The sequence below is a fragment of the Odontomachus brunneus genome, unplaced genomic scaffold (genome assembly GCF_010583005.1).
Source record: "Odontomachus brunneus isolate Ranch 3 - 2012 unplaced genomic scaffold, Obru_v1 Obru_scaffold_242, whole genome shotgun sequence".
Taxonomy (NCBI): domain Eukaryota; kingdom Metazoa; phylum Arthropoda; class Insecta; order Hymenoptera; family Formicidae; genus Odontomachus; species Odontomachus brunneus.
This window is the reverse complement of record NW_022639692.1, coordinates 205,971-229,003: the sequence shown is the minus strand read 5'-3', so window position 1 is coordinate 229,003 and position 23,033 is coordinate 205,971. Positions and strand designations below refer to the sequence as shown.

Below are 23,033 nucleotides of genomic sequence, written 5' to 3'. Positions count from 1 at the left end.
TGACGAAATTTTGATTCTAAACATTTTTTCGTAGTGTGCTTATTTTTCGAGTTATTTGGCTGCCTAAGTTAAAATGGGTCACCCTGTATATATATATATATACATATATATACTCTGTGTGTAAAATAAATAGCTTACCTTTTAGCAACGATGAGTAAACAGCTGATTTCGAGGACAGAGCCTGTCCTACCGTTTCTCGTGCGCTCATTCGTTTATACATTTTAATTAATTACGTAATAAATATTGAAAAAGTTTCAAAATGGTATGTAACTTTTATGATTATTTTGACCCGTTCTACCCATACACGGCGGTTGCTCGATCAGTTATATATATATATATATATATATATATATATAACCATTTTAAAATTTTTTCAATATTTATTACGTAATTAATTAAAATGTATAAACGAATGAGCGCATAAGAAGTGGTAGGACAGGCTTTGTCCTCGAAATCAGCTGTTTACTCATTTTGCTAAAAGGTAAGCTATTTATTTTACACACAGAGTATATATATGTATATGTATATATATGTGAGTTAGGATTATTATTTGGAAACTTACAGCATTTATCAAGCATAAAACTCGGGCCAACATATACTTAAACAATTGTTTTTTAAATTTCTACGGGAAGTTTGATAATTGTTATCGAGGGTATATATATATATATATATATATATATATATAGTCATCTTCGATAAAAATGATCAAACTTTCCATTTAAAATTAAGAAAAATGGTTCAAATATGTATTAAGTCGTTCTATTGTCAAGTATAAGCTAATCAATTTCATTGTCAAGTATGCACTAGCTTGAAAATCAAGTACTCGTCAGAAAATTTTGAGTTAAACCGTTTCATTCTATTTAACATTACGTTATACACTCTCACTCGCGCTTATAACAGTGCACGAGGAGCGAATCCTCCTTTCAGATGGCATTTTCGGAGCGTAAATCCGCGAGAAATCTGTGAGAGGTTAGAGATTATGTATACTCGGCATTGGCTACGATATCCTTTCACATCTGAAATCAGGTGCTGTCGTGACTCAGGGTTGTCAGAGTACCCAACGATTTGACAACAGAGTGCCTCGCGCGGAAAATCAAAAGGTGAAAGATGAAGGATGAAGGAACACCATCGGTCTCGCGATATACGAATACAGTCTCGAACTTTCGACACGAGCACACACACACACACATACACGTAGCACAATCGCGGAGCGTAATGAGTTACAAATTTACATACATATAATGCAACGCGCAAATCTTATACTACTTCTGCAACTTCTGATCGTCGATAACGCACATATTTTAAACGTTTAATGTAATCCTTGAACTATATGAGATTTGATCTTATGAGATATATATTTTATAAAATATAGCGCAAGATTTCCACGAGATATCTCGCACTCACAGATGTCCTGAGAATGTCAAAGAACGGGTCTGCATTTACATGCGGTAAAATGTAACGGGTGTGACCTTTCTTCCAGGGTTAGCTGCTTACCGCGAAGTTGGATAAAACGGATATTCACTTCGACCGCTTTAAACACGCTCTCATTTCTCACGAATGATTCCGTCAATTCATTTGCGCGCAAAATCTCTCTCTCTCTCTCTCTCTCTCTCTCTCATTACACTGACGACCAATAAATTGCCGAAATCGATAATATGACGAAACGATATCGTTTCGTCTCGGTATCGAATGATTTTCGCGTGGGTGGAGCGCTCTCGTTTCATTCCTCGAGTCACGCGCAGCCGGCCCTGCCCTTTCGCGTCTGGCGCCGTTACTTATCGCTCTAGGTAACGCGTGCTACCCATTTGTTATATATTAAGTTAACGCAATCCTACCGGCACGGTAATTACAGTAGTGCGCGCTGTCATCGTTCGAACGACTATTAAAATAATTACAGGTGCCGACGCACCGTGCAGCAGCGGCAGCGACGGCAGTCGCAGCAACAGCAGCAATGAGCAGTAAGAAAGATCGATGGTCGGCGGATATTACAGTTGCAACTTTGTTGCAACTAGAATCGCAGATAAAACAGATAAAGCGGCCCGCCGCCCCGGGCGGAGATAAGAAAAAGCGCGCGGGAGGATCCCGCGGTGTCCGACTTAATTACGACACGGCGTATGCGGCGGATCCCAGCCGGTCCATTCGCTCGCCTCAGTATGAATATCGCATTAAGTCGTGAGTGAGAGATAGCTGTAGGCAAGGGTGGGGACCCCCCGACGGGAAACTACGAATTTAATAGAATAATAAATGGAGTCGCGCGCGCGCGCGCCCACGGAGACGGCACGGCGGCGCCGGAAGCATAAATCGATGCGCCGATTGTGATCATCTCGCGATAATTCGGGTCTCTGAAAATTGCGGAGGTCACCCATTACGACCGGGAGGTCCGCCGGAATCGTTCTCCGTCGTCATCGTCGTTGTCGCTATTGTCCTATCTCACTTCACGCGACGTTACGCAGAAAAAACGATTCCATTAGAGTAACTGAATTTTCCATCGCTCGGTAAAAATAGGGGTCAGATGAAAAACTTAGAACAGCAAGGTTTCCACAGTAAGATGTGGGAAGAGTTTCTGCTCAGTTATATTTATTTTTAATTATTGCAACTAAGTTTTAATAATGTAAAAGTACCAATTCCCGAAACGTGCCTAATCCTGAACATTCTTATTATCTTAGTCTTTAAGTACGATTAATCTTTCAGAACATAGAATACGTATATACTGAATATTTATATGTATATTTTATGTTAAAATTTAAATTTTATTTAATTTATATTTTAAGATCAAAACAATAAAAGTCTCCTGGATTAGGTATATACCCGGACATGACTTTTACCTTTTACAGCTGAATATTCATATAAATTATTCATATTTTCTGTTACGGTGAAACAGAGATATCATTCCGCGTCGCTGAATTTTCATCCTTCGTACTTAAGCTCTTATTACTTGAAACTTGTCTCATGTGAAATATGTCTTATGTGAAATATTCAGATTTTTATTCAGAGTTAGATCTTAATTTTTCACATTGAATTATATGATATACAGATATTCCAACATAAAAAGAACACCTAATTTATATATTTTTTATCATTTATATTATATTTATATTATTAATTTATATTATTTTTGATATATTAAATATCAGTTTTGATGATACGAGAAATGTTTACAGTACAGTTTGAATAGTTCCGAAGGAAGAATACCATGGAAGGAAAATTTTTTGCGATATTTTTTTTGAGTCTTAATATTGTCCTAAGATTTAACAATCCTAATATTCTTGGAATACCATTCAAAATCTTATCACGATCATAACTTAGACGCATTTCAGCATCCGTTATAAGATACAATAAAAAAAATATATATTTTCTTACAAAAAATACATTCTTTCCTACAAAAAAATTTCGAAAAAATGACCGTAAAAGGTTTTACGAATTGAGGTTTTTTCCGTGCACGCGAACAAAACAGCTCCGTTAGTATAACTGAATTTTCTGTAGGGACCATAGGGAAATTCGGTTCGGAGAATAGAAAGATTTCTGTAGAAGATTTTCTACCAAATTAATTGCTTCAATGCTCTCAGTTATCTTAACTGGGATCGAAGCAGCTGAATGCTCAGATGAATGTTATCGGTTACGATGTAATAGAGATATATATATACCATTTCTCGTTACGGAATTTTAGTCAAGTCCTCCTTGAGTCACATGAACTGAAAGTTTGATTTTCGTGTGCACATGATCACTTGCGTTGGACAGATGTCTTCAGGAAAAGCGATAGAAGTGATATCCATTATTTTCTGTTATTCTATCGGGAACGATAGAACTTCACCGCTGTCACGATTATTCTCAATGAAAAAAATCATTCGTACTGTCGACGTTATGTATACGGCGATGTAGCATAAACCAGACGATGTATTAAAAAGATTTTAATTTTTCTCACAAGGTACACTCCTAGTCGAAATTTTAGTTCTACTTTCGATCTAAATTTTCTAACATCTATATACATTCTAAAATATCAATATATTTTTAATACATATGGAAACTGAAGTCTTACTTGTCTAAATGGCAAAAAATGCACGAAATTCCAATTGTAGGTTCTAAAGAGGATCTTTCGGCAAAACTAGTAGGTAAAAGAGGTTAAATAGAATCAAGAGGTTGATGTGAGCCTCGAAATATAAAAATAGGCTAAGTAAGGCTAAGTTCAGAGTGTCAAAGTAAACTCAGAGAAATTAAAAGGAATATTGAAGTCGAAAGTAGGATCAAAATTTCGATTTATGTGATCACTTCACTCGCGGTTACTGCAATTTAACTCAGCATCAGCGTTGAAACGCATAGAAAGTGCGAGATTTGCCTGGTCTGTTGAACAATTCTCCAATTGCGAATTGAATAACGCTATTGAGCCAATTCTCTTTGCGCCTTTTTTCCCCTTTCCAAAGTCAACGAGTCGAGGAAACGGAAACCTTCACCTCGGCACGGAATGTCCCGCTGAAGGAACGTGCCGCGGCATATAGGTCTGTGGAGTAATACCTAAATTAATAATCGCGCCTTCCCACTGGTAATTATGTGTACACTCTCCCGGTGCACAGTTCGAGCGTAGGAGGGAGTGGGCGACGGGACGGGGTGGTGGTGGCATGGTGGGGGCGGCAGGCTCGTAGGTAATTGCACGCGCGCATTCCCGCGTATCAGTATGCAAGCGTGCATAAGTGCGCTCGCATACGGGGTTGAACTCTCGGTACATTTGCCATAATGAATCCCGCCGGCACACATGCGTTTCCACTTGTGTTCGGAGAAGGGGAGAGAGAGGGAGGGAGGGACAGAGAGAGAGAGAATACCCCCGTAGAAAATATAGAAACACCAAGTTAAAAGAAAATAAATAAATAATGCCTACGTACGCCACGTATCGAAACTCGCGAAATCTAAATAGCACACGGAAAAAACAACTCTGCTAGTGTAGCTGAATTTTCTGTCGTTACCTGGGAACCAGACGAAACATTGCGAGCACGACTGTGAGAACAGAAAGATCTTTGCAGGAGAGATTTCTACTCAGCCAAACTCATCTCACCTCAACCGAATTGAACATTTAGACGAATATTTTCGATCATGATAACAGATAGATATCATTTCTCGTCAGTGAGTCTTTTATCTAGTGCCCATATTTAATTATACAAACTGAAAAATTAATTTTTCCGTGCAGAATACAGCATGTGTGTTTCTACATTATAGTCTATCAACTGGAGCTATTAACTGGAGAGTCGACGAGAGTCGACGAGACAAACAGAAAATATCGCTTGGCACTTTAACGTTTGCATACCGCGATATAGATATCTCGGTGTGAGTCCAATTAAGTAATCTCTGTTCTCACGATTCAATTGCACTAGAACATGTTCGATATAATAAAAGCTTCATCGACACTTCTCTGTGGGATCCGAACAAATATTCAATCTTTCATCAACTTTCGTAAAGAATTCTTAAAACAATTTCCGAATAACGTAAATCTGTAAATTTTGATTTTATCACGCTACTATATTATCTGCGCGAAACATTTTTATATCTTTGAAAAAATATATCCAAAATATTGATTTTTAACTTAGTTATGGTGATTCAAAATCGTTTGGGTCCGGCAGGTCCAGATTATGTGTTCTAAAAACAGATATTGTACGTGGAGAATTAATTTAATTATAACAATTTCATTCACTTCTCGTTGCTTGGGTTTAAGAAAAGAAGACGAAAAGGCATAAGGAATGTATTTCTCCATAATTTTACAATTGCTCGAGTAAGACAAACGCGGGCTGTCATTGTCAAGGCGTAAATTTTCATACGCGATAAGATCCCGCCGGTCTCGTCAAAGAAAAAAAAAGCTCGATGCTCGTTGATTATCATCAGGTACACGCGTCGCCGGATATTCCCGTGCACAGAGATACCTCCGTGCGACTCGATACATTTCCCATAATGAAGCCGCTGGCACGTACACGCGTGTATACGGACATTGCGGGCGTCGCGGGCACGGGAGGGGACAGATCGAGCTGTTGGAGTAGCCTCTGTGATGTTACAGGTTCAATGCATTAGTTTGCCTAAAAGGTTTGTGCCATCAGTCTCTAAATGTCCCTCTGTCGTTCGCTCCTGTCTCCCTTCCTCTTTTCTCTCTTTCTCCCTTGCACCCACTCAATCCGACTCGGGCTCTCTGTCCCTTGCGATCGCCCCCACGCGTTGCCGTTTTGCTCGCGCGAACGCATCCTCGGGGGAAAGGAGGGCAAACACACCCCCGCCCACATACACACACGCACACACACGCACATACACACCGTGCTGAGCGCGCGCGGGCGGTCGACGCTCGCACGTAAATTAAGTGCGTTGCATCAGCGGAATTCAGATGAGTTAGTGCACCGCGTTAATTCGCGCTAATGGACAGGTTATGAAAGTTTAATTGTCGTTTAGGGCACCCGCGGCAGATGAGAGGAGAAGAGCGGATAAAGGGAGAGATACAAAGAGGGGCTGAGACGAAGAAACTGTTGCTCTCTGTGCTCTTTTTCGAGAAGTGTGCGAGGGGAGAATTTCTCCGATCCTCTTAGAAATGAAAATTATATTTTGCTGAAAAGATCCTCTTTAGAATAATAATTCGGATATTAATGTTAATTCTGCATCAGTACGAGCGGCTGCCTTTCTCCGAAGAGAAGTCCGATCCGTGATATACGTGAGCGAAGTTGCAGGTAATTGCAGTAAACGCTGATCAACATTGCATCCGCCGGCGGTCTCGTGTGCGAGCCGAAAGTTTGATAAATATATCCTCGGGGCACCCATTATAGAAACGTTGCGCAACGGTGCTTTGCGACTCTCGCAGTTTCGCGTTATCGATCGACCTTTAATGAGCGCCGCAGAGCCGGCCAGCTGCTTCGTGATTAGCGATCGCGATTTGTGCCCGCTGCAATCGCAGCGAGATACGGCTGCGCGCCGTATGCGCGCTGCTCTTTGCTTTCTCGCCCCTCTCTTGATTCGGTCACGCGCTTTACGTTACGCAAAGCGGAGTCGCGTTCGCGGGATAAACCTGCGCGCATAATTTTCACAACGAGGTGATATAATCTGGCCGATTAACGCCGGAGCCCAAGCACGAGTTGTGTATGTCACCGTGTTATGCCTATCGTGCTTTCTGAACCAACGATAGACTGAAATGCAGTTTTCCTTCTTCCGGAAAATACGGCTGGATATCGCCTCGTTTTTTTTAGCAAAGCTTTATTAAGCTAAAAGCATCAATAACTCAACGCGTACCTAATCTTGAACATTGTTATTGTTATTGTTTTGGTCTTTAAATAGAATATATGCATATATTCAATATATGTACGCTGAGAAAAAATATCTACAAAAGGAAACATGGTTTATTAGATGGTTACTAATAACATATTTACTTAAACCTAATTTCTTTTATTTAAATAGAGTAAACAATTAGTTTTCATCTTAAAACCATTGCTTCTCATTTATTTCATTTTATTCATTTTAATAGTTTTCATTTTTTTACGAAAAATTATATGGAAAGCAATGGTTTTAAAAAAAAGTGCATATTTTCTCATTTGAAAAATATGTATATTATTATAAGTAAATGTGTTAATATATAACACTCGCCAGGTAAATATTTTTTATTTCTTCAATGTTTTTTCCCTCAGTATACTCTGAGAGAAAAATACTTAAAAATTTATTTGTGGGATAAAAGTTTATTTCACAGAAATAAACTTTATATACCACAAATAAGATTTCAAATATTTTTTACTCAGTGTATATCTTAGATTAGAAATTTAAATATTTGTATTTATAAACCAATACAAGAAGAATGACTAGGATTAGGCGTGTGTCAGACATCGATATTTTTGTCTTATAGCCGTGATTTTGCATTTACTCATTGTTATTTACAAGATATTCGTGCTGCCATGACTACTTCCAATTAAACCATTTATATCCTTATATTTCTGCCAAGGGAAATTCAACTCCTCGCTAGAGGAATTCACACTCATATTTCTTCGTGTTATATTTCAGCTTCGCTGTGCACTTTTCTCTAAATATCCGCTCGTGCACCCCGCCGGGTGCTCTTATTCCGATCGTGTCCGTAATTAATGGCGACGCGCGGCGTTGATAAAAAGGGACGCGCGGCGTTCGCCGAGCTATGCTCACGACACGCTATTTAGAAGAGACGTGGGTAGGCATGTAAATACACACGAGGCGAGTCCCTCATTTGCATCCCTCTTCGCGAAGAAGCGACTGGTCGCGGCGGTTGGTCATCGCCGCCGCCGCCGTCTCATCTCATTCCATCGACCGAGAATTCCTAGACAGTGGAGGCTCTGTGCGCTCCCGACGTTTCTGCTCGGTTTCACCGAGCTCAGGATTTCCTGTTTCCTGCACTACGGATGACTCCGTAGGCGCACTCGGCCGGCGTGCACGCTGCGTCGCTGGTTGCATTCGCGGCGAATGCACCGCGCTCGTCCAGTGAATCGCGTCCCTTCGCGGCTCTTCAAACTATTCACTAGCTTCTTCTTCTTCCTCTTTTCTTTCTAGTGTTATTTCTAGGGCAAGTTGTTATCAAGTGAAAAGATACCACCGGCTAGTTGTTATCAAGTGAAAAGATACCACCGGCTATAAAGGTACTAAAATGATTTTTTAATTTAATGTATATTGAAAGGCGAGTTCTGTTAAAACAGATGTTCTTGTTTTGTAAGAAGGAAAAAGAGCAAAAGAGAGCGAGACGAGGATAATCCGGCTAATTAGGTTCGAATTTAATTGTTGCGTCCGAAAGCAATCAGATCAGATGACAGTGTAAAATGGATTAAAGGAGTAATTGAAATTTCAATCATATTAAGTCAAGGAGCGCTGCAGTACCCACAAGATCTGATTCCTCCTCGTACCTCTTCGCACTCATAAAGATTCCATTCAGCATCGTGCTCCTTTGATTCTATCCCGCGGCTCTTGCCTCACGGTAATAATTAATAGACGAGTTAATTAATTGCTCGGTGCTACATCGTCGTGGGGAATTTTACCCTCGTCCAATTCTTGGCTATGACGATGTGTCTTCTTCGAGGAAACCTGGGTTCAAGAACGCGCTATTTAAACGCGTGATAAACTGCGATCATCCTTACGGGGATGAACTGTGCAAAAGAAATTGTCTCGATCATCAAGCATTCTATCAATATCGATAGAATATTATAATATTTCCCAATTGATTTCTCAAGCGATTTCGGAATTTCTCATGCACATTGAGAGAAAAAAGTATTACATTATATTATATTAATAAAAAATATTTAAGTATTATATTAATTTTTAAATATTATATTAATAAAAATTTTTATTAATATAAAAAACTAATAAAAATTTTTAAGTATTGTATTAATAAAAATATTAATTTTTAGCAAATACTAACAACATATTTATTTAAATATTTACTTAAATGTAAATTCCTTCATTTTAATAGAACAAACAATTGCTTTCGTGAAAAGTTAAGATTTTGAGAATATGTATATTTTCTTATTTGTTAATGAATATTTTATATTAACATAAGTGAAATATGAATAAATATATCCAAATAAATAAATATCTTTTATTTCTTAGATATTTTCCCCTCACATGTAGGAAACCGTAGAATTCTTGATTTAAAAATATTGTCCCTTGACTCAGTGACCAAGTTGACCGCGAAGAATTATGAATTATTGAAGAATTATTGCGCGTTATTGATTCTATAACGCAATTCGGAAAACCCGCTCGAGAATCCAGGGCACACTGTACGCACGGTGATTCACACGGCGCACGTTTCTCGGATTTTACCCGCCATCGTCATTATTACTTTTACCTTTGCTTCGTTTCCGCGATACCTGATTCATGAACTCTCGAGTCCGGAACCGTCCGGCTATCTGTGCCACTTTCCAACGGGATGCTTCATCCAGAAAGTCCAACTTAATCCTGCGAACACGGCACCTTTTGAATGACGCATTCTGCACTTCGTTCAACTTTCAAGAGCTTCGCCGCGGCGGGGATAACAATAAACACTTTGTATTTTCGCCCATCATGAACTCGATTGAATTACGAGAGAATCGCGATGTTTGCGCGTGTCACTGTGGTTTATGAAAAATTTCGCAACCGCTCAATGTAGAACGGAAATATCTCTCGAGAAAGGTAACCGCGGCGCCTCTATTAAGACCGGTAATTTAAACGATAAGCCGATACTCTCGCACCGGGGAGTGAAATTGTGACTTTAAAACTCCTCGCACAGGACCCGTCCATCATACTGAATGTACCGTTTTCTTAAGTATTTATTGCCCATATCATAAAAATAATGAAGTTTTGAAAAAAATTTTTGAGAAAAGAGATTAACTTGTATTATATATAAAAACAATTTTGAAGAATGTAACATTGATTCAGAGAGAGATTGATTCTGGATCAAAAGTTATCTCACTTTAAAGTGCAAGCTCAACAAACATGATAACGTCAAGTGACGTTTTAATGACGCATTAATGCCGTCTCTAAAGCCTATTCTATAATTGCGTAAGCTTGATTCGTAAGTGGTTGTGTTTACGACAACTAATCAGAATAAAGCAATCAGTGAATAAAACATTCGGATTGACTCTTACGTTCACGATTACATTTACGCAATTGTAGAATGGGCTTAACAGTGTGAACATTAATACGTAAAATATGCTGTTTTAGAATAAAAATATGTTGTTATTCAATTGTATCGTACGTACCATTTGTATACGTATGTACCATACGTTTTTATGTAGAAAACAGCGTGCCTTCAATTTGCAGTGACTCTTTGCACGGAGAGAATGCTATAGTAAAAATGCTATAGAATTTTGTAACTGAGGAATAAATCGACATTCTGTCATAATTAGTTATTCTTTCATCTCATATGTGCTACTTATATTTCAAAAACTGTGAAACTTGTTAAAAAATTTGCTATATTTCTAGCGAAATTTATTATGTTCCTTAGTAAGATGGATCTCACTAACAGTCTTTTTCTGGACCACTGAAAATATAACAAACTCTTGGGAAGAATTTATATGAAAAGAAACTACGATATTCTCTCCGTGTGCAGGGACACGTACGGATGATGCGTCCTTAATCTTTATTGACGCGCTTTCAGGAGGCGATAAAACATGAAAAAGAGAAAGAGAGAATAAAAGAAAGAAGAAGAAGGGAAAGAGATTCCTTTTGCGTTACTTTTCATACAAAATATCACGACTGAGCCGATGCCGCAACATTGAAACATTCGCCATTATTCTCGAATCCTCTGTCAGAATCTACGGCGGGAAAGATAACGCAGTTAGGTTTAAAAGACAATAGAGAGAAAGAGCGAGTGAGAAAGAGAGAGAGAGAGAGAGAGAGAGAGAGAGAGAGAGAGAGAGAGAGGGGAGGGGGAGAGAGGGAGAGAGAGAGCCACCCTACAGCAGCGTGAGAACGAACCGCTGCGCCCCAGAGGAAAACAAATTTACGCCTCGAAGGGTTAATTGATATATACGACATCGTTCGGTGCCGTTGATCTCTCCCAGCGCGGTTCCGAGCTCGGGCCATTTAACGGCGCGCGCGCTCGCGTAAAATAAGGAGTCGGGCCGGGGCGACGCCTCCTCGGGACGTAGTTTTGCGCGACGGCGACGACGACGCCGCGTGCCGCGCGTTAATATTGAATTCTTTCGCCGACAAAGAGCCCAGTGTGTTCGACGTGGCGGCCGTGCACCGGCGAGAACGGGCGATGCGTTAATAACGACGCGGCCGCGCCGCCCGTAAAGCAATAAGTAATCACCGTCGTAACTGGGTTAACTGCGACGGCGACGACGGGAGATATGAAAACGATCGAAAAACGGAGCGGTTCGCGCCGCGGCGTTTTCTGCGCTGCATTCCGCGAGAACGCATACCGGAAGTGTGCGGTTTCGCGGGCTGACAGGAGGCGAAGGTGGAGGCGGAGACGAAGGCGACGATGACGGCGGGCGCGGACACCGAAAATAAACCCGCCGATGAAACGCCCGTGGACGCGCAGCGAGGAAACTGCGAAGAGGGTCGCTTAACCCGGCCATGTTCGCACAGACGGGCCCGACGACGTAGCTTTTGTCCGGCGATTCCAAGGCTGGACCGAAATGCACTTTTACTGCCGGCGGATTCGCGCGAACCGCGAATGCCGTCGCGTCGCGCCGGAATACTTTTTACCTCCTAGCTGAGACAGGAGGTATATTTGCGCAACACTTAAAATTAATGTTAATATCGTAAGAGGATAAGAGAATAAAGTATGTGTAAATTAGTGTAGTATGTTGTAATGCGTCAAAGCTGTCAAAATGTCTGGCTAATTTATCTATTTTTTTCACTCAACTTCACAAAAAATTTTGTAATACTCAAATTCATAGTTACTTTTTTGTAAACTATTGTAACGCTCATCAAAATATTTATAATTATCAACCATTAATTATTAATAAATAATCGTTTTTTTTTTACTGAAACCATAGAGATCACTGACCAAGTCTTATTATTTATAAATATTTATTAATTATAAATATTTTCATGAGCGTTACAATAGTTTACATTAAAGTAACTATGAATTTGAGTATTACAAATTTTTTTGTGATGTTGAGTGAAAAATAGATAAATTAGCCAGAGAAAAAGGGTAAAAATATGTTCGATATTCATAATAATAATAGTATTATATATAATAAGAAAAATTGTTACAATATTGCAATAAAAGTTGTAAAAAAGATGGCAAAAAGTACGCTGAGGAAAGATTTAATTTATTATACCTTGAGAACAATTTCAAAGTAGAGCCTCATTTCAATCGGGGTCTAATTAGGCATACCAAGATAGGGCTTAGTCAGATTTACAAGTCTAGGTGCTAATTTGTAAGAGCATTACTCTGTATATCTCTGTGTAGAGCCTAAATAGATTTGTCTACAGACCCTTGATAGAAGTAGAGAAAAACTATCTAAGCCCTTTTTGATCCCCGTTTTGTTTCTACACAGATATTAATCATTTAAAAGATCGATCTGACGTGGAAAGTTGATTCGTATGTTGCAAGTCTGAAAAAATATTCAGCGCGTGCGTCGACACGTTAGACATTATTATCCATCCAATAAGTTTAAACATTCGTGCTAAAAAAACCACGACTGGTTCTCATTTGCCGTCTTTCTCTCACTTGGTTAAAACACTGTTTTGCTCACGTTTGCATCGTGACTGGTTATAAAAAGGTACAATCACGCCGTTCGCATAACGATAACAATGATAATAATAACAAAGCCTACTCGTATATAGGGGAGAGGGGAAAGTATCCCAGAGGAGAGTCGATAATGGCACTTGTCTCGCGCGGAAAAGCCAGCGAGATTCGCGAAATAATTCGAGCAAACGATTTCGGGATCACGACGGGGTTGTCTGCTGTTTGTCGGGGCTGTTCGAACATGCCATTTTTCACCGGGGCCAGAAGACCGTCTGTTTCTTCCGCGTCATATTTTCCTTTCCCCCGTAGGAAAATATTATTTCGCGTGGGAATTTCCGCGCGCCCCTATCTTTGTTACCTCGCGCGCACACGCACGCCTGCGTTGCCTCGTATTTCCCGAGGGAGAGACGTAAACAACGACCACCGCTACCCACCCCCGCGTTGTGGTGCAAACACGAGGGGAGAGATAACCCATCGCGCATACCTCCCGCGTACCTCGAGATCTCGGGGCGGATTTGAGGAGAGCTGGCCGTACAGGTGAAAACCGACCTACGAATTCTCAATGCGCGGCCAAAAATACGCAGTACCGGCCGGGATTGATTCATCGTGCAAACTCTCGCTTGTTTTAGCCGCAGCCGCGGCTCTTTCACCTGCACATCGTTCGCGTCGAGATATACAGAAAACAATTAACCCGTCAATTCCGCGTGACGTCACGTGTAACTGGACAATTTCGAGTTTGAATCTCTGCACGCCGGGAGTTGGACCAGTCGATTCCACATCGAAAGGATATTTCGCACATTCTTCCGTTCCCTCAAATAAATGTTCGACGTTTTGTGAGATTCTTTTTAGCGTCGCTTTTTATCCCTCGAGGTCACGACCTCCCAGTTAACTCTTGTTGAAACCTTCCATGCAAGTTTTGCACTCAGAAGAGAAGTAGTTGAATATTCATAGGATCTTACTTACTACTTATAAAATTCGTTCAAGTAAATCTATCAGATATCAAGTAAATTTATCGGATCGGTAATTTAGTCGACTGAACGAAGTGTAACATAATACAAACAATACAAGCAATATCAGAGAGAAGAATGTGTTGCTCCATTTATTGTAATAAACTAATTCGTATGACTTCCAGACCCAATCTCCCTTATTAGTCTAGGAAAGCCCTTTCCTTCAAAATACCGAATTCTCGACAGATCTTTGATCACGCTTTGTTAATCTCTCAAGGAATTCAAGACAGGAAACCTGTTCCTTTTCTCCGCTGTCTCTTTCTTTCTCTTTCTCGACCCATTTCAGAGCATGATGAGGGACTCGTAGATTTCTTTTTCTCTTTGAGATTCGCATCGTCTATCGCGAGTAGCGGGAGTGCGGATGAGCAATAAGTGAGAAGCGGTGCGTCGCAAAAGCGCGTATCGTTAAATAAATTACTCGTTAACGTATGTACGAGTGCGCGCGTACTCATCGTATTCGCGAACATGTGCGTGCAGAGCACAGCGTAAGTATACACGCGGGAGAGTTGCGCAATGGGGAATTATTTAGGAGTCTCTCCACCTTCGGCCAAGCCGAGAGAGCGCGAAGAGATGGCTCGCTTCAACCGCAACGGCAAGAAATAAATTTCACTTGGAAAATTGATTTCTTCCTCGTGCGGCGTCTTCCTCACCGACGTCTCGTCGACGATTACCTGAGATTTATCGGATCGGTAATAGCGGCAAAAGAAACAAATCGGATTTTTCTGCTCGATCGCACCGCCAAGGTCGTCCAGACGGCGGAGAAAGGAGCGGAGGCGCCATTGAGGAGATACAATTACACGGGACATCCACGTGTTCTCCTCCTGGAAGTCGCCGAGAGAATGACTATATACGCGAGGAGGCGATGAATTCAGAAAAAAGGCATGCTTCATCCGCGAATGCGCGTGCTAGCGTTGCGTAATGTGCCATCTCCGTTTATAATTATACATTGGGCGCCAGCTCGAAGGATAAATAAAACAATAAAATATCCTAGATATTTTCTCTCCGTGTCTATATCCATCATGTTCCAAGCATCCGCTAATCGACTGTGAGCTGCAATTTGCAGCGTGAGAATTTGCATGGTGCCGCTTGTTAATGAGTCTTTCGCGACTTTCGCGATTTAACATTTTTTTACTCACGTCGCCTATACTTGCTACTATGATTTGTCAATAATTGCAAGGTTGAATGTATCATGTAATCGTATGCACTTTTGAAAGTAAGAATGATAAAATATGTGAAATTATAAATAAAAGATTAATTAAGAGTAAAATCTGACAATTTTTATTGTAATAAAGCTACTTTGGTATACAGAAAAAAATACATTCTTGAAGAACCTAATTTTTGACATATTAATCTTCAAATAAGATTATTTAATATTAAATATTAAGTTACACTTGCGCATCAATACATTTTCTCAGTTCAACAAATAATTGTTTAAATTGTTTAAATATTCTTCTAACAAAATTATATATCGTTGCTTATATATGAAACAAACAATGTTAATTTGAGTATATTAGTTTTAAATGGATACAAGAGAACCCGAGTATAATTCACATTTAAAAGTGTCATATTCTCAATACAATGTTTTGTTTGTTTTTCATTAATGAAAATTATTTTTGAATAATAATAAGTTTCGTTAAAAATCGTATAAAATATATTTTTGCAACTTATCTTTGCTTAACGCTACACTGAGGGAAAAATTACCTTAAAATCGATAAACGTTTCTTTGATGGGTGCCATTAACATATTTACTTATAAATCTAAATTCTCTTTATTTAAACCAAATATTATTTATTTAAATCAGGTAAACAATATTTGATTTAAATAAAAAGAATTTAGATTTAAATAAATATATTAATGACACCCATCAAAGAAATATTTGTTGATTTTAAGGTAATTTTTCCTTCAATATATATATGGAAGACTATTTGAAGATTAACATGACAAAAACAAAAATATTTTCCAAACAAGAACATGTCCTTTTCTTCTGTATATTGTTCAATATACTTTTATAGATTTTTATAGAGATTTTTAGAGATTTTAGATTATAGAGATTTTAAAGATTTTTATAGAAACGTTTCCTATTGAATCTCTGTAATTCTCCAAAAATGTCGATAGCTCGGCAGAGGAAGAGAATCACGATCAGAGAATTTCGCGTTGCACGACATCGATATTTTCGAAAGTGTCGTAAAGACGTAGCGCAATGTCGACCGTGTTCGAAAGGATCGTAAAACTTATAGTCCGGTGTAAAGGGCGTTTGCTTTCATTAAGGAAAGTATTTATGCCAGTCCAAAAAGCCATACCTAAGTTTAGCTTCGATGCCTCGTTCTCGTTTGGCCGTTAAGATGGAGATACTTAAAATTTTTATTATAGCACTTTACTCATACAAAGTGACGCTACAAATAACTGTGACTCCGAATTTTAACTGTACTAATGTAACAAGGTTTCAATAAAGAAGTAACGGAGTACGGTTCACAGTTAAAGCGGATTTACTTGTCGACTCGTGTGGTTTTGTACGAGACGACGCACTCGCGGGCATATAATTTGAATAAAAATTAAAATAGAACCACACGTGCGTTTGATTTCAGTTAATACAAACGAGAAATCCGAAATAGAACGCGCAAGTGACGTCAGAAGCCTTGAGGAAATACAGCACGTCTGTCACATTGATCTTGATTTTCACGGGTGAAAATAATTTAATATTTCATCGAAAGGGATCAACACAATATTTTTCAGGGATACTTACGGCGATAGCGACGGCAATGTTACGGCCACAAAGAGTGCCTTTCTCTACATCTCCGATATTCTCTTGTCAGAAAGACAGCAACGTTCAATTGGAAAATTTCCAAAACGCGTTTCACGACGCTTGCGTATCTTTGTCGTCATGTCCAATTCGGATCATAAAACTTCTTCCCAGAACTGTCAAAATTTTCAAATTTGTCGAGCTCGTGAAATTACCGCCGTAAAATATGTGATCGATTAGTCAAACAATCGCGCGTGCGCTGGCAAAAACATGGCAAATGCAAAAATATAATAAAATCACACATTTATATATGTTTTATTTACTATTTTATTTATATTAATGTATCAGACTTTTCATCATTTTATTGCGATATATTTTGAAAGACCCTATATTATCATTAATTTTAATTAATATATTCAACAAGAGATGACGTTTCTGTTTCATCTATCTAAAAAGAAAAGAATTATGTATCTACGCAGTGTTTGCGAATATGAAGAGAAATACACGCTCAGCTTGAGAACGCATAATCTGTGGGGTGTCCGCGACTGATGATGATGTGTCAGCATGTGTGGAGAAAAAATGAGATAAAAATTAAGGATGCCAGGAGATTAGAGAAAGGAAGAAAAATATCTACCTGCAGACCTAACGCGGTCGAAATGTAAAGTAAGCGTGAGGATTTATCATATCATATGGGAATAATATATGTCGACCTCTTAGGGATCAGACGGAGATGGATTGGAGAATGAAAAGTAAAGGTTTTCTCATTAGCTGTTTGTCTATTCGAAACGATTCGTTGTTTCTTACAGGAAAATTTCCTAATCGTACAACATAATAATTTAGAGGAAAAAGAAGAAAAAACTATTAATCTGAACTAAGGCCGACAGTTTAAAGTTTATGAAAGAAGTATGTATAAGAAGAATTTACGTAATTCTGCAACTATAATTTATGTTAACCTCACTTAATTTCCTCCCAACGGAATCGCATCTATCTGCATAAATTATCTGAGATTTTACCAACGCCGGCTAATTTTAACCATGCCTTAGTCATGGCTCCGTTTCCAACTCCCAAAGGAGATAATTTGATAAGCAGCGTGAGTTAATAGTGTACGTCACTTTCCGTCATTGTTCACTTGTCAGTTAGTCCAGAAATGTCGAATTTGGTGTCTATATTTAGGTTACATCGGCGAGAGAATCCGCCGCCAATTTGCGTTAATAATTAACGATGTAATGGTGAGTCAAGCCGAAAATAGGCGATTGATTAGCGAGGATGAAGCCACGTTGGAGCTTCGCAGACTCCAGGAAGCTGTTAAGCTTGCGGCTATCTATCACAATGGCGAAGGAAAGTTTCACAAAAGGACAGATCTCTCGCACATCGTACACGTCAGTCTACATGGCGCCCAATTCGTAAGAAATCGGATACGATTTCAAATCTACTCTTGCATTTAAGAGAGCGATTGGGAACGATTTAAATTTATAAATTCATCATACTCGAATTATCTTTTGGAGCGAGAATTAAAAGCCATTGACGTCGATTAAATCTGTCGTCCCAATTTTTTGATTCTCACGTTGACAAAGAGGGGAGAAAGATTCTCTAGACGGAGTGAATTCAAAAACGTCGTCTTTCACGAAATTCAAATGTACATGAAGTGGATGAAATCTTACCATGATCTACTTTCCTCGCGAAATAGAGGAACGCGACATGTGATACCTCGAGATAATGTCGTTATCTTTACGTGCCACATCGTGCATGCGCGCGCGAGGTAAAATAACTTTATATATTAAACAATGCAACCGGGCGACCCAATTTCTGTTTGCCTTTTTTCCTTTTGACCAGATTCCTCGTCGTCGCGTCGTGATTCAGTGTGATGATCTCGCGATAATCGCGGCGCCTGTGTTTCTTTCTTTATTATGTAATCGTACACGATGTGGCGCGCGACGACACGTATATCGGACGTTACGTGTAAACATGCGTGTCAGCACGCGTACGTACACCGCGAATTCTAATCGCTTCAGGAAGAAGATCGCGCGGTGTTCGATTACCCGCGTTCCATTTCAGCTAATGATTTTGTCACGATCAGTGGAAACCTGCTAAGCGTTGCTATTCGCTATATATATATATATATATATCTCGTAGAAAAAATCTCTCTGTCACATCCAACACCTTTCTCTGTTGAAAATACTCTTTCAGATATGCATATTGGCTACTGAAATTTTTCATTACGTACATCACTATGTGAATAAACGCGCACGAGAGAAGGACGACACGATTCCAGCATTGCCCGAGGAGAGAAATCCCATTTTCTTTCTGTACCCTATTTGCATGCTGGTGAGCCTTATCCTTGCGATCCTCTGGCTTGTTAAAAAGATACTGCCCGACAGACCCGTGATAGTGAGTGTTTGATTCGAAAGTTGCTTAAGTGAAGAGAAGTGAAGAAAAGTTGCTCAGTGACAATGTTTGTTGAGAGAAAAATACTTGAAAATTTATTTATGGAATACAAGTTTATTTCTGTTAAATAAAGCTTATTTCTGTAAATAAGCCTATAATCCTACAAATAAATTTTCAAATAATTTTCTCCTCAGCGTGTGAAGTATGCACGACAGCACGCTTACAATCGTCTGGTCCAATATTTTTGTTCTACATAATTCAGACATAATTATTTGAACACTCGTTTGATATAACATACGATATATAACTATGGTGCAAAACATTATACTATGTCGATTGAATGTTGTAACGTTTGCTTGCGTTGCGTATTTGTATTGCAACAGACGCGACTCTTGACACGCAGTTCAATGATTCTTAAGAAGTTAAATATTTTTACAAGACTAATATATACAAGTCATTAGCTCTCACAATGACAATCGATTCGATTCAGTGATCTTAAAGAACGAACGTTCCACCTTAACTGAAACATTTACTTTTTTCTTCTATGTATACTATTAGTTGTTTCACAATGTCAAATTTCGCGGTATAAAGATTTGTTCGACTATTCGCGTTAAATAATCGCGTGTCATTTTGGAAACGAATTCGCAAGCCTTTCGTACTATGTGCGACGGGGGCTATCCTGATGCTAGTGACAGGGATAATGGAGATGAAACACGTTGATATATACATCGATATCACCGAGATCTCCGACGAGGAATTATTGGAACATCCTGTCTTCATTCATAATTTTGTGATGTGTATATTATCGATCTTCATTATGACTTTGTATCTGCTCCAAACTTGGGTCCTTTTCGACTACTGGCAGTGGGTGCGTGAGTATAAACGAACAAAATAAAGAGATTTGATATTTCGCGAAATATTAACAACGAGTGATTATATATTTCGCAAATATCTCCTCTAATGTTGTACTTTCTAAATTTCTTGGAGTGAAATCTCATTTAAAGCGAGTGAAAAGTAGCAATATTTTCACTCGAAACGATAGTGAAAATATTGCCACTTAAAGTCGCAAATGTGAATGTTTCATTTATGTTTAGAGTGGATTCTGACACCATATATGAGTAAATATTTCAGCCTATTAGGGTGAATGTGTTCCAGTGACGATGGACATCAAATCTGTTCTTCAATTTCGACTGAAGAATTCACTCTATATGAATGAAAAATCACTCGAGAATTCGAGTGACTCGGTGAGCACTTCATTTTTCCAATGAAGTTTTACTCTCAGAAATTCAGAGAGCACTTAATTATAGACAAAAACATGTAACACAAAGTTACACGCAACTCTACAGCTCCGAGGGGAACAAGATCTTTCTACTACAACGGATGATACGCAAAGTTCCGACTCCAGCGTGGTCACTGATGTAACTGAGAGTACCGTGTTTGAAAAGAGGATCGATGAACGCGAGTCCAGACGACAGGTCGTAGAATTGGCACCAATTCCTACTTTCGAAGACTTGTCTACCCCGGCTGTGGCCGCCGACAGCGTCGTAAGAATGACGATCACTGACTATCCTTTCACACGATTCTATCAGTATCTTAGAATTTGAAAAGAATCAGATAATTAGCCGTGACAAATAGAAGAAAAGGGGACATTTTATATTCGGAAGTAAGACGTTCTACTATGTAGAATGGCATTGCTTGTTTCATTCCTAAGGTTATCGGCTAATCAGCAAAAAGTGTTTCGACTCGAAAGATTCTTAGAAAGATAAACGGCACTTGCGCGCTTTGAAAAGAAACGCGTTTAAAAGAGAGAAGCAGTTAAAAGAGAAGAAATCTCTCCAAAGTTATGAATTTCGGAAATTGGATGATAATTCGCAAACGTTTGTTCCTCAGGATATGGATGAAGAGCCAATCCTTTATTGCTGCTTTGTCGACTGGTACAACTATATTAGAATAAAAATAGAAAGAAAACCGAAGCATGAGTTTCAAGTAGTTCATATCATGTGATGTTAAAAATTGCCAGCAATTAATAAAACGAACGAGTTGGAGAAATAACGATTGCTGGTACATCGTTTTTATCGTGCTATCGTCTTTGAACCGGTATCCATCGCGCCATCTTAAGAAACTTTGTTAAACGTCAGTCCGTAGAGCCGTTCAGCTCTACGAATAAAACAGTTAACTAGCCTGAACTGTTTACAAAATAAATACTCGTGTTTCCCAGCACGTAATATTTTCTCGGTATTTCTCGGTATAAGAAGCCATCGTCAATTTCCAAAATCTGTTCGCGTAATTTGATGTTAATGACTCTACATGTATTAATATAGTGATATATTTAAATTTAGATTACGTATATTGTGTAGTTTACAAAGGACGCGATTTTCGTATAAACAGTGCTTATTTTATGCACCATTATTAAATTAAATCATATTATAAAAATGTATAACTAAAATATGTTGCCTGTCGTTTAAGTGGGACGTTTGCGTGATCTGTTGAACGAATATTCTATAATTATCAATTATCTTTTAGCGATTATATATACATTTTTGTAACATTACGACGACATCCCTATGATGTCAGAGTTCAACTAACAATCGCTCGTGGGACTGATTCATGAAAACAGATAACGCTGCAAGGTAGATAACTATATAAATAGTAATGATTCAACTTGTTCCAAGAAATTTGATATGCAAAGACGATATTTCAGCGAGGAGAATTTTTACAGTTGAGCGAACTCCAATTTTTACAGTTGAGCAACTCCAAAGAAATTTTGACTGCTTTTTATATTCTCATATGGTATAATAATGTTTCTACATATTTAATCACGAGACAATTGTCTCTGATATTAATAAAATTTAATACATTCGACATAAAAAATCCCCTCATTGGCGATATCCTTTTAATTACGTGTGCACGTTGGTGCATATAAATTTAAGGCAAAACTTTTCGCGCGTTGGACGAGAAAGCGAGGGTGTGCCAAATCTACAGGGATCTCGTAAAAGCACACGTTGTATCATAAGCAACCGGCGAAAGGAGGCTAATGGATGCATACGCGTACAGTCGCGGATAATTTGCTGGTAGCACGTGTGGAAGAGATAGCTACGTACTACAAAGAGTACAGGCGAAAATAAAGACGGCAAGAATAAAAAAGCGTGAGCGAGTCAATTAGGCGTCAAAACTGGACAAACTCGAACACGAACCGGAGTTGTACAAATATCAATTCAATTTCGTTCGATGGAATAATTGATTTAAACCAGTATGTTTCAATTCAACTAATTGACGATTGATTTTGATTTTTTCAACAAATTCAGTTGAAGACTGTTCAATTGACGATTGATATGAGCGAAGGGAATAAAAAATCGTTCAGTTGACAATTGAACTTAGCAAATTTAATTAAAGGCCGCTTAATTAAAGATTGAATTTAGAAAATTCAATGAAAGGCCGCTTAATTGACGATTACTTCGAACAAATTCAATCGAAGAACGTCCAATTACTCAACGTTACAATTGTTTGTAGATAATATTCGTACCCAGAACATCGTGGCATTACGTGGAAAAGATTAATTATTCAGAAGCGTTAAGTAGAACGTATGTTGAGAGAGCATTGGTCATATCAATCGTTACTGAACAATCTTTGATTGTATTGATTGAGTTTGTTCATATCAATCATTAATTAAACGATCTTTAATTACCCTTGCTCATATCAATCTTCATTTGAACAATCTTGAATTGAATTCGTTGAAATCAATCGCCAAACGAACAGT

General features: G+C 38.8%; 2 protein-coding genes across 3 annotated transcripts in view; one reads left to right on the top strand and one right to left on the bottom strand.

Annotated features, from left to right (window-relative positions):
* LOC116852629 overlaps nt 1-23,033 on the bottom strand; it is a 104,836-nt gene that overhangs the window by 72,777 nt on the left and 9,026 nt on the right. The window lies entirely within an intron of this gene.
* On the top strand, nt 16,720-22,131 carry LOC116852632. 2 transcript variants are annotated; one of them, XM_032833177.1, is made up of 7 exons: nt 16,720-17,554; nt 17,698-17,981; nt 18,065-18,294; nt 19,079-19,279; nt 19,926-20,144; nt 20,623-20,820; nt 21,167-22,131. In XM_032833177.1, the coding sequence occupies exons 3-7, from the start codon at nt 18,118-18,120 to the stop codon at nt 21,278-21,280; spliced, it is 909 nt and encodes a 302-aa protein (XP_032689068.1). In that variant the 5' UTR covers nt 16,720-17,554; nt 17,698-17,981; nt 18,065-18,117; the 3' UTR covers nt 21,281-22,131. The 2 variants fall into 2 exon arrangements, with proteins under 2 accessions (XP_032689068.1, XP_032689069.1); XM_032833178.1 differs by lacking the exons at nt 16,720-17,554; nt 17,698-17,981 and having other exon boundaries at nt 18,005-18,294.